The 11,148-nt window shown below is 48.4% G+C and overlaps 1 protein-coding gene across 1 annotated transcript; it reads right to left on the bottom strand.

Moving 5' to 3' along the window:
- Positions 1-296: 296 nt before the first annotated feature.
- NEIL2 (nei like DNA glycosylase 2) lies at positions 297-4,137 on the bottom strand. Its single transcript, XM_054630637.2, is given in 5 exon segments — positions 297-619; positions 943-1,139; positions 1,990-2,321; positions 3,079-3,262; positions 3,905-4,137. Coding segments are annotated over 5 exon segments (1,263 nt in total). The 3' UTR covers positions 297-302.
- Between the last annotated feature and the right edge of the window lie 7,011 nt (positions 4,138-11,148).

Here is an 11,148-nt window from a genome sequence, read left to right as displayed (position 1 = left end):
CTTAACCCTTCACACTTCCCATCCACTGCCACCTGAATGGGGTGACAGTGCACCTCAGACCTGGTCAAACTCTTTACACTGTGGTGCCACTGTGACAAAAAAAACAAAAAAACAAAACAAAAAAACCATGGACAGCCACTTTTTCCTTTCTGCAGCCACTCAGGGAACCTGGGACCTCCACTGAGCATTTAACTGCGCCAGCTCCCTAAGGGCCAAACTCAACAGCCTAAAAGAAACCACAGAAACCTTCTAGGACAAGGAGGAGCACGGATCAGAGACCACCCAGCACCCTGCAGGACAGATCACCCAGTGACTGAGGAAGGGTCCCCATCCCCTGGCAGCACCGCAGGCTGGCACTGAGGGCACCACCACGTCAGTCTCTTGAAGCCACCCGAGGGTCCAAAAGTGCCCTTCATCAGGGGATGCCCCAGGGGACACTGCTCCTTCTGGTACACCTGGGGGTGCAGCCCTTGGCCACGCAGTTTGTGGTGCAGCCACTCAGAGCTGAACTGAATGGCGCAGTCCAGCAAACGCTCCAGGTCTGAGAGAGCCAAGAGGGAGCCTGGTGTTAACGGGTGGATCCCGGCCAGGTACAAGATCTCGTTCTTGATGATGTTCCCTGGAAGGGGTCAGAAACAAGGAGACAGCAAGGATATTTCTAATCAAGGTAATACAGGCTGCTGGCTCTAACTTGTGATTTCTGCCTCAAGAGTACAGCCAGCAACACCACTCCCTGTACAGAGTTGGCATCCAGAGAGTAGACTTAGAGCTGGGATTGGACTGGAAGAGGTTCTCTTCCCTCTACTGTTGTTACAGACCTTGAAGATCAACCAGAAGCTCTTAAACTAAAGAGCAAACTGCCCAGACATGCACTTCTGCATCTGTAGACATCCCACCCACCTTCCTCCATTTCTCCTTCTGCCCCTATTCCCTGGAACTCACCCAGCCCTGAAAAATATCTTTGGTCTAGGAGGGTGTAGCAGATGGGATCGGGTGCACAGAGGGCACGCAGCGCCCGGCCTCGGTGGAATTCCACAGCCAGGATGTCAGAAGCAGGATCAGCCCTGGGAGAGGAGCACCAGAGCATCCGGCAGTTGTAGAAAACAAGGAAGCCTCCGCTCTCAAAGTGCAGAACCAGCCTGGGAGAAGCAGAGAAGTTGGAGTCTCTCATCAAAAACATCTCTGAACTACTTGTTATACTCTGCAGCTGGCCACTGTCTCAAGGCAAGGTGGCATCTTAAATGACTGCAGCCATGAAGCTTGGTGGTGAACCCACACAGCTGGGGGAAAGCTTTTCCTTCAGCTGCCCTGTGACTCTGGTTGACAAAGCCTTCAGCAGGACAGCCCACAAATCAGAGAAATGGATGTTAAAAGTAGCACAAAAAACTGTGTCTAAAAAAAACTTGTGTAGAAATAAAGTCATAATTCAAAATAATCATAGAACCGTAGAATGGTTTGGGTTGGAAGAGAACCCAAAGATCATCTTGGGCCACCCTGCCATGGGCAGGGACACCTTCCCCCACCCCATGTTGCTCCAAGCCCTATCCAGCCTGGCCTTGGACACTTCCAGGGCAGCCATAGCTTCTCTGGGAAGCGGTTTCCCCTTGCTCTGTACAATTCCAGTGGGATACAGGACACAAACCTTAGCCATGTTTTCAATTCACTGCTACCTTTTACAGCATCACTCCAGCCTGTGATTCCAGGTATATGAGATGTTTGTTATTTATCCAAGGCTTTTTAAAAAACACATAACAGGGAGAAACTGGCAATTTTACGGCATGATTCAGCCTGGCATCCTAAAAATTCTCTCATCAAGATCAAAATCTTAGCAGAGCTGGTACTAAAATCCCCACAATGCATCCTACAATTCCACTGTGGATTCTCTGGTTGAACACACCCCACATTCAGTCATGCCTTAAAAATTATCAGAGAAAATCAAGGCTAAGAGCATTCCCACACAGATTTAGTTTGGGAGAAAAGAGGACATACCTGGGCACAGGATCCTTCCAGTCCCCCCTTTTATTGGCTCTGCTTGCCCTCGAGAACTCATTTGCGCGGACGCTGCCGAACATGCCAAAGTGGATGCGCAGCCAATTGCCCCGACCCTCTGCTGCCTCTGGGGCTTCAGATCTTGGGTGCTGGGCTTCCTGCAGCTCCTCATCCTGGGAACGGGGGTGTGGAACACCATCCTGTCCTTGCTGTCCCTGGGCAGGACAGTGTGCCCCACAAGCAGCCTCTCTTTGCAGCGCTGTGTCTTCAGCAGTTGGTCCAACGGGACCTTCAGCTGCCACAAATGCCAGGTACAAGTTCTTCCCATGAACCTGAGAAAAGAGGTGGCATGTGCTGATGATCCATAAAGGATCAGAGCATTCTAGAAAGACCTGGGTTTGAATGGACCTTAAAGCTCATCTCATTCCAAGCCCCCACCCACGGGCAGGGACAACCTCCACTAGACCAGGTTGCTCAGCCCTCATCCAACCTGATTTTGAACAATTCCAGGGATAAAACCTCTGGCTGTTTCCATACAAGTGACTTATTTTCTACAACCTCTGTTAGAGGGCACATCAGCCCAACTTGAACATGGGATTCATCAGCATCCAAGCCATTCCCATCAGAGCTGGGGTCATCCTTGCAGATTCCTTTCTTTGCCTGCCTGAAGCATAAGATGTTTAGATGCCACTCAATTCTGAATCCCTCACAGGGATTCCCATCAGGCCCACCAAGAGAGACACTCAGGGGTTTGAAATTTGTCATCATCACTTCTGATTTCTCTTCCCACTTTGTGCTGGGCCCATTTTGTGCTTTTGATTTTGCTCTGCACCTTTAATCAGAGGTGAGGCTGCACCAGGGTTTGACCAGTCAAGTCCAAATCATCATCTGGAGGTGTCAGGCCAGTGAAGCTCCAGCAGGAGCGACCCAGTGTGACTTCTGACAAGTACCCACAGCACAGACATCTCAACTTAGCCAGGTGAAACCCTCAGGCAAACATTCACAGGTTCTGCACCTTCTGTCACCCAGGTGTGGGGCAATGGTGATTTCTGCCCTCAGACTTGTCATGGATCTGTAAATTCAACTCACCTGGGAGTCCTGGAGCCTCAGGGCATTCAGGTCATTCACGCTGAGCTTCCGGCTGCTTCCCCCCACCTTGGCCACCACTTGTCCCACAAAAGGGGAGGTCAGCAGCTGGAACTTCCTCACTGAAGGGCCCTCTGGCATCTCCAGCAGCTGCAGAGGGATTAGCAGGTCCTTGTCACACTCTGCCCTAGACTTGAAGGGAAGCTGCAACTCAGAAATACACAAAACATTCTCCTAATTTCCCTCCTTAAGTTCCTGTGGTAAAGACCATGAAGATAAATAGGACCAGGGAGGTAGAGGAGTTTCCATCCTAGCAGATATATATAATTTAATCTAACACAGCCCTGAATAACATATTCCAATGGCAGTTTTCATGCTACAAGTGGGAATTTGGCCTGGGGAATCTCCCAAAGTCCCTTTTTTCCTGGGGCAGTGGGAGGTTTCCCTGCCCACATCACTGGGGTTGGAAGTAGATGATCTTTAAGTTCCCTTTAACCCATTCCACTCTGTAATTTTATGATTAGTGACCCACAATCAGCACAGGCCAGTGACCCATCTTTTTCCCTATACACCATGGGAAGTGCTGCTCCCATGGAAAGATGAGCCCTGGAATTAGAACATCCCCACCCCTGGCTTTACCCACTGCTGGCCCCACTGACTGCAATGGCATGGAACCAGTTGGGGAGCATTCCTGCACTCTGCTAGCAGCATCTGGGAGCAGAAGGCTCTGGGTGAGGGGGAGATGAGGCAGCACCATCCTGCAGCTCCTTCCAGGAAGTCACACCAATACATAAGGAGTTATTCCTGGCATGAAGCCGCAGTTACTTGCAGTTCTTCTGAGGACTTGTGCTGGCTGTGGGTGTACAAGGAGAGCTCAGCTTGGCTTTCATCCCACAGTGCCAGTTCTGCCTGCAGACTAAACCCAGAGACCAGCACTGATCAGAGGCTCAGCTTCAAGCTCCACAGCACTCAGTACAGGGCTCTGAGGCACCTGGCACAGCTCTGAGACAGCTTGATGAGAAAATCAACAGCAATCCTAGGGCCCCCCACCACAAGAGCCATTCCCACCTCATGCCAGCCATTCCTGTGCTGCAGCACAAACCAAATCCCTTTTGGAAGGGCTCAAGAGGAAAACATGTTAGGGAACATTAATTTAATGTCTTAAGATCAAGGTACAGATATTAACTGGTCATCAAAACTAGATTTAGCAAGGGTAAAAGACTGAGCTTTAGTCCTCTGCCTTCAAGGGCATTTAATGATTATTCACAGGCCTGCTCCAGTTTTACCCAAAAAATCTGCACATTGATCAAGAGACAGCTAAAGAAATGCTTCCAAAGGCATGACCAGCAGTTTGGATCCCTGTAAAAAGCTGGGCACAGGTTATCCAAGGAGTCTGCCCTGACTATCCAGGCACTGGCTCCACAGATGGAGTGCCAGGACAGCCCTGTGAGCCCAGAGCTCACATCCCAGGGAAGTTCATCACTTGCAGAGCTCTGACTGCTGCTAAGTCAGTTCTCCACAGCTCCTTGTGAGAGACTGGAAGTGCTGGGAGCTCTGTAAGGTGTTAATGTTCACACTGCCCCAGCTGTAGCCTGTCTCACAGCAAAGGAACACTCCTCCTCAAGAGGAAAAACTGCCCTGTTCCCCACCACATCAGAACCACCAGCATCTGCCATCCTTATCCCATGTACCTCCTTACTTCACATTTTTACTCTAGATCCACTTCAGTCTCATTCACAGTACTCCCCTCTCCAAGGAGGAAGAGGAGGAAAACCATCCCCAACCCTGTGCAGGGCATGACACCCATCTCACCATGAGCATGGCCCCTGAGCTGGTACCTCTGCAGGTCTGGGGCAGGGAGCCAGGCCTCCAGGACAAACCCTCCCCTGTATAGGCTCATTGCCAGCCCTTGTGCCCAGACAAAGGCCCAGCACCCACAGAAGAACAGAGCAAGGACAAGGCTCATGCTGCTCACCCCAGCTCTGCCTGCACCCAGGGATTGCAGGAAGGCTCCCTGTGACCTTACACCCCTGGGCAAGGCTCCTACAGGGACTTGAAGGCACAGCCCTGACCCTCCACATGCAGTCAGGGGGTGCAGAGCTGTCCATCTTCTCACATTCAACCAAACATCAATTTACAGCCATCCTCAGAGAACAGGCACTGAGTTCCTACCCCATTCTCACCCACATCACTGCAGGGCAGTGAGGGCACCCACTGCTTTTCCCCCAAGCCTCACATTCCTGCATCCAGCTCTCATCCACTGCTCTCCCCACGCATCCATTTGGGGAGCAGGATGGGCAGCCTGACCCTCCTACTTCATTACCTCTCCTCACAGCCCTTCCTCTGCCTCCACCCACCCTCAACTGAGGACTGAGCACAGCCAACCCCCTTCCACCCACCGCTTTATAAGGGAGGAAGACCCTCCCTCCTCTCCCCAAAGAGCAGAGGAGCTCCCCAGTTGGCTGCTGGGGGAGCGATGGGCGGGTTCCAGGTGCTGATCTCACTCACCCCACCCGCTGTACCGGTTTGTAAACTGGTTGGGCTGGGGAGGAAGCTGGGCAGTACCTGGCAGGGCGATTGAGTGCTCAGAGCAGGGCCGTGCCCCTGCAGAGTGGGAGGTGGCTCAGCACATTTTAAAAACAGGTGATTGGTGTTTTTCACAGCACAGCCCTGGCTGACAGCCTGATTTGGGCTCCGGGCTGTTGTCTCTGAGTTCAGCTGGAAGCATTCAGGCTGAACAAGGCCTGAGTAAAACTCAGTGAGAAGACCAAAAATCTGAGTCGTTATGGTTTTTAAGTGTCCCCAAGGGTTTTTCCCCTCTCTGCTGTGTTCAAGAGCTTTTCCTTATTTATATTAAAATCACAGTCACAAACTGGTTTGGGTTGGAAGGAACCTTAGAGATCATCCAGTTCTACCTCTCTGCCATGGGCAAGGACACCTTCTACTAGACCAGGTTGCTCCAAGCCCTGCCCAGCCTGGCTTTCAGTTGCTTCAAGCTGGGTCTGTCACCTCTGAGTTCTTCATTCTGTGTTGGCCATTCCAAATCCTGCATATAGGAAGGGGCTCTGTGTGACTCAACATTGATTTTCCTGCAATGACTCATTACTTGGGAATTCCCAGGTCTAGGCAATTAATTTACCAAAGATTTTTGTTCTCATTAATAATTAATATTTATTAAATAGGAATTTTATATAGAACAAGGAGTAATGGGTGCAACTTGAAGGAGGGGAAATTTAGATTAGATATTAGGAAGAAATTATTAACTTTGAGGGTGGTCAGAAATTATTAACTTTGAGACACTGGAGCAGGTTGCCAAGGGTGGTTGTGGCTGCCCCATCCCTGGAAGTGTCAAAGGCCAGGTTCAGCAAGGCCTTGAACAGACTGGTCTAGTGGAAGTTGTCCCTGCTCATGGCAGGGGGTGGGACTAGGTGAGCTTTAAGGTTTCTTCCAACACCTTCACATTCTATGATTTGGGAAAACATTTCCACCGTGAGGGTGGTCAGACACTGAACAGGAGCCCAGAGAGGTGGTGAGATTTCCATCTTGGGGTATGTTCAAAACTTGACTGAACAGGGCTCTGAGAAACCTGATCTCATCTTTTCTGACTTGAAATTCCCTGTAATTTTTTCATTGTGAGCTCTCTGGGACAGGACCCACTTCACCATTTCTTGTCCAGGTACATTTCATGTTTTCAGTATTTCATCATTTACCCCCTGCCCTCTCCAAGAAGCCTATGAGGGTAGACAGAATCAAGCAGAAACCTTCTGGTTTTATTATCATTGTTTTATTTCCATTAGTTCTAAAGGTGTAGAAGTTACGTGGATTGGTAGCCATACTACTTCATAATAGATATTTTTTTACATCTTTAAATAATTACAGCTTGTTCAGTTGGTTGGTTTCCCTCTCCCCTTTACAAATAAGCGTCTGTTTCCATGAGACCTTCCCAGATGACCTGGGAAGCTGCAAACTTTATACATGGGGAGAAAAAAAAAAGGCAAAACAAAACACCACCCCTGACATAGTCACAGCTTCAATGTTACATTGAGAGTTGTTGATTGGTTTTAAAGCTCCCTTGCATTATTCCTGAGCTCCTCCTGATTGCACCCTCTCCATCCAAGCCCATAAGATTGCAAGTGATCTGTGCATCTTGTCTGATCAATTTACAAAGAATAACTGAAGTGAATCAAGATACTGCACTTCCACAAAGAGCAAAGACATTTAGAAGTGGTTAAATGACCTTTCTTGGCTCCCTTGTCCTGGTTCTCATCTGCCCATCTCACTTTGGTGGCCACTGGGCCATTGCCAAGGTCTGGTTTGACACACCCAAATCTTGTGCTGTAAACCCTTCAGCATCAACATTTTCCTGATTAGGGATGATCTCAAGTGGAGCAAATCCCACAAATGCAGTTTTAAATGTGCTGAGGTGTTTTGCAGGAGTGGGCCCTTCCCTCTTGCTCCTCAGAGAAGGGATAGTTCTCGGTCCTGTATTTGTGTAGGACCTGGTATGGATCTCATGAGGTTCTCTAGCAATAAAAGCAATAATAAAACCAATAATTACTTTGCCTTAATGGGTCTCTAATAATTGTATCTAATTCATTACCAAAGCAGGCTCTAACTGCCTCCCCCATCACAGTCAGGGAAGCAGAGCTCAGGTGGAACCTGTAATTTTGTAATTGCTCCTCTTGTTGGAAGGAGCTGAGTGAACTGACAGTGGCAGCACTTTAATCCTCTTGTCCTGTGAGTATCCCTTGGTCTGTCACCTCTGAAGTTTGTCATCCTGCATTGGCCATCCCTGCAAGACGTGGCTCTGAGTGATTCTTGGCCTTGGAAACCATGTTCAGCCTCCCTCCCACAATGACTCCTTACATGGGAATCCCCAAATGTGAGTAATTAATTTGCCAGTGATCCTTGGGAAAACATTTCCAGCATGAGAGCAAACACTGGAACAGGAACCCAGAGAGGTGCTGGGATTTCCATCCTTGGGAATATTCAAAAGTTGCCTGAACAAGGCCTTGAGAGACTTGATCTCATCCCTTCTGAGTTAAATTATTCTGTAATTTGATCATTAGAAGCCCTGAGGAAGGGGACCCATCAATTATGGTGTGTTTGTACCCTACCTGAAATGGTGATGCTCATCTGAGATCAGTCTCTCACCATCCTGATACCAGAACTGGCTTGAAAAATACAAAATCTCCTGGGCCAACAGCAGCTCTACAACAGTTTTGGGTGATTGAAAAGAACCACAGAACCTGGTGTATCCAAACTTCTGCTTCTGGTGCAGAAAGGGGGACAAAATAACTAATTTCTACCCCTAAAGAGTTGTCCTCTACCCCTAAAGCTGTCCTCACAGCCCCCAGAGTTTCACCTTTTGAAATCAGATATCTTGTTCTGTTAGCAGGGACTTGTAAATGCTCCTCACTCTGTTTCAAAAATAGTTTTTCAGGCTTTGAGGGAGGCTAAAATCCAGTTAATAGATCTCTACCAAGGGGACATAAGGCAGATATGTTCTGCAGGGATTATTTTTTTCCTTCTGGCATTATAAGCAGAGCTCTTTCTGGCATCTCTGAGTGGGATTTAAGGGCAGGAGAAAAATTCCACCGGGGAATTTGGCTTTGAGGGAAAGAGGAGGAGCACAGCAATCAGGAACGGAAGGTAGAACCAGTGTGAGCCTCCAGATGGAAGGAGAAATAGGGCTGTGGTTGGTCTGGACTTTTAATCCTTATCAGGAGGCTCCACTTCCTCTTGGGGCTTTCCAGGGTAGTTCTGGATCTCTCAAAAGTTGGCATGAGCCACGTGGCATTTTGTGGTGCAGGCTGCTGTGTTATGGCCAGGAATTCACAGCCAGCTCCCAGGAGAGCTGGACTGCCATTTGCAAAGGGATTTACTTCAGGAGGAGTTTGGCTGAAGATCTTTCTGCCAATGGAGAAACACCTTTGTGTTTTCACCAAAAATTCTTTTTTTCGGGGCTATTTCTGGCCTCTTCTCTAAAGCCTAGCAGGTCGGAACAAAATCACAGAACTTAATTTCTTTGTATTCATGTTTCATGAATGTCTTTCCCTCATCTGTAATTAGCACTAATGAGGCTAAACATTGCATTAGCTCCACAAAACAGTGGGAACTGGTGCAAACACCACCCAGCTGTTCCCATGGCACCATTGCCATGGTGCTTTTCTCTAGGGAGTGTGGAGGCTCTGTCACCCCTACAAAACGCTGCAAAGCTGAGCTATGGAGAGAACAGGGAATGTGGGAGGGTTCAGGACTCTCCAGTCATGACCAGTCCAGTTGAATCCTTCTCCATAGAGAAGCTTTTACACCATAGGGAGGAAAAGGGTGAGTTCAAGCAAAGACAGCACAATGCCATTCTTTTGCTTCAAACCTGTCCGTGGCTCTCCTCTTCACCAAGTCACGTGCCTTAGTTTGTGTGGAAGAACACTCCTTGTGGGAGTGTTAAACAGTGGGAGGCAGAGGATGGGAGGGTTGCACAATCCCCTTTAGAGATTTTTCACTTGGTAGTTCTGTACTTGAGTTCTGGATGTGGGGAGGAAAAGAGAGGAGCTGGGAAGGCAAGAAGGGTAACAGAGCTTGGGAGCAGACAGAAACCAGAGTGAAGAATCTTGCAGGATGAGGTCTCCCAGGAGCTCTCTGCGTGGACAGGCAAAGCTGTTCTTCCTTGGAAATGTTGATGTAAACGTCATGGGAAGCATCTGGTGAAGCACTTGGGCTGCCCAGGGGAGCTGTGGCGTCTGCCCTGCTGGAGTTTGAGTTTGTTAAACCAGAAGCAGAGCAGTCAGGGCTGGATTAGGCAAAGATTGATCCCTTTGGGAAAAGGGAATGAGTCCTGCTCTTAGCATCTCTTCCAACTCCATTTGCCAGGATTCCCTGGTAGCTGAGAGCCTTATGGGCAAGCAAACAGTCGAGTCTTGTTTAATGGAGTTGTGCTTCTCTTGCAGGCAAGCAAGTCTGTGCACATGTTTGATAAGGAAAACAGCCCCTGCCACCTCCAGCAGGGGCTGAAGCAACTGCTTGTTGCAAAAAGTGAAATCCTAAAGGATTAGATGTGGGAAATGGTCATGAGCCAGCTGTTAGGGGGAAAGTGGGCACTCACAGTACAGCCAAAAATAAGTGACAGTCAGATTTCATCAGTGGCATCCAAACCAACATCAAAATAGGCAAAATAATTAAATTATCTGTCTGAAAAGCAGTGGCCCAGCAGTGTTAGAAGAGCATCTTTCACTTGCTGTGCTCTTGAATCATCTCTAAACCTGGGTTGTCGCTATCCATCAGGGAAGAGCCCAGCCATTTCCTCCAGGATTTGATGACCAGCATGGGTCTCCATCTACCTTCCTCCAGAAGGTTCCTTCTTCCAAAATCCTCCTTTGACTTTGGACAGACCTACTCCAGGCTCAGCCAGCAACCTTTCGGAAACACAGTCGCATGATTTTGTAGTGATAAATAGGAAAGGAGTTACTATTAAATACAGACATTCATGAGCTTTCCAGACCATCTAGAAAAATGAAGACAATGCTCTGCATGTGTGAGCTGAGGAGGAAGGGGGATGTCTCTTTTTTTCTCTGCCCTACATCATATCAAGTCCACTAAAGCCACTAAAGAATCTCTAGTGAAGTCTGTTCAGCAAACTGTCCTGGAACTGGCTCCATTTGGTGGAAGATCACTGAATTTGGGTCATGAGAAGACAATGGCATTTTCTTCTGTTCAGGAAAAGAATGGGTGGTGGCAGAAGAAGTGTCTCTGTTCCACCACTGTCTGAGTCTTAAAATGCCATATATTTAATTGTTAAATAAAACTCAAGAACTGTGTCCGTCTCTGCGTTTCTGGCTGTTTCATAGTAAGTGGTGACAGTCAAATAGAGAGGCTCATTTAAAGTGGGGAAAAAAAGGCTTCAAATCCTTGAGTTACTCTGAGATTTGAGTCTTCTCTGTTCATTTCATAAGATCTCCCCTACACCTCAGATAAGTTCTCTTTACCTCTTTGCCGGAACATCTCACAAGGGGAGAGAAGGCAGGAGAGCAGGGGAGGTGGAGACAACATTGACTTGATGATTATGGGGCATCT

Source organism: Agelaius phoeniceus, chromosome 3 (assembly GCF_051311805.1).
Source record: "Agelaius phoeniceus isolate bAgePho1 chromosome 3, bAgePho1.hap1, whole genome shotgun sequence".
Taxonomy (NCBI): Eukaryota; Metazoa; Chordata; class Aves; order Passeriformes; family Icteridae; genus Agelaius; species Agelaius phoeniceus.
This window is presented reverse-complemented; position numbering and strand designations above follow the sequence as displayed.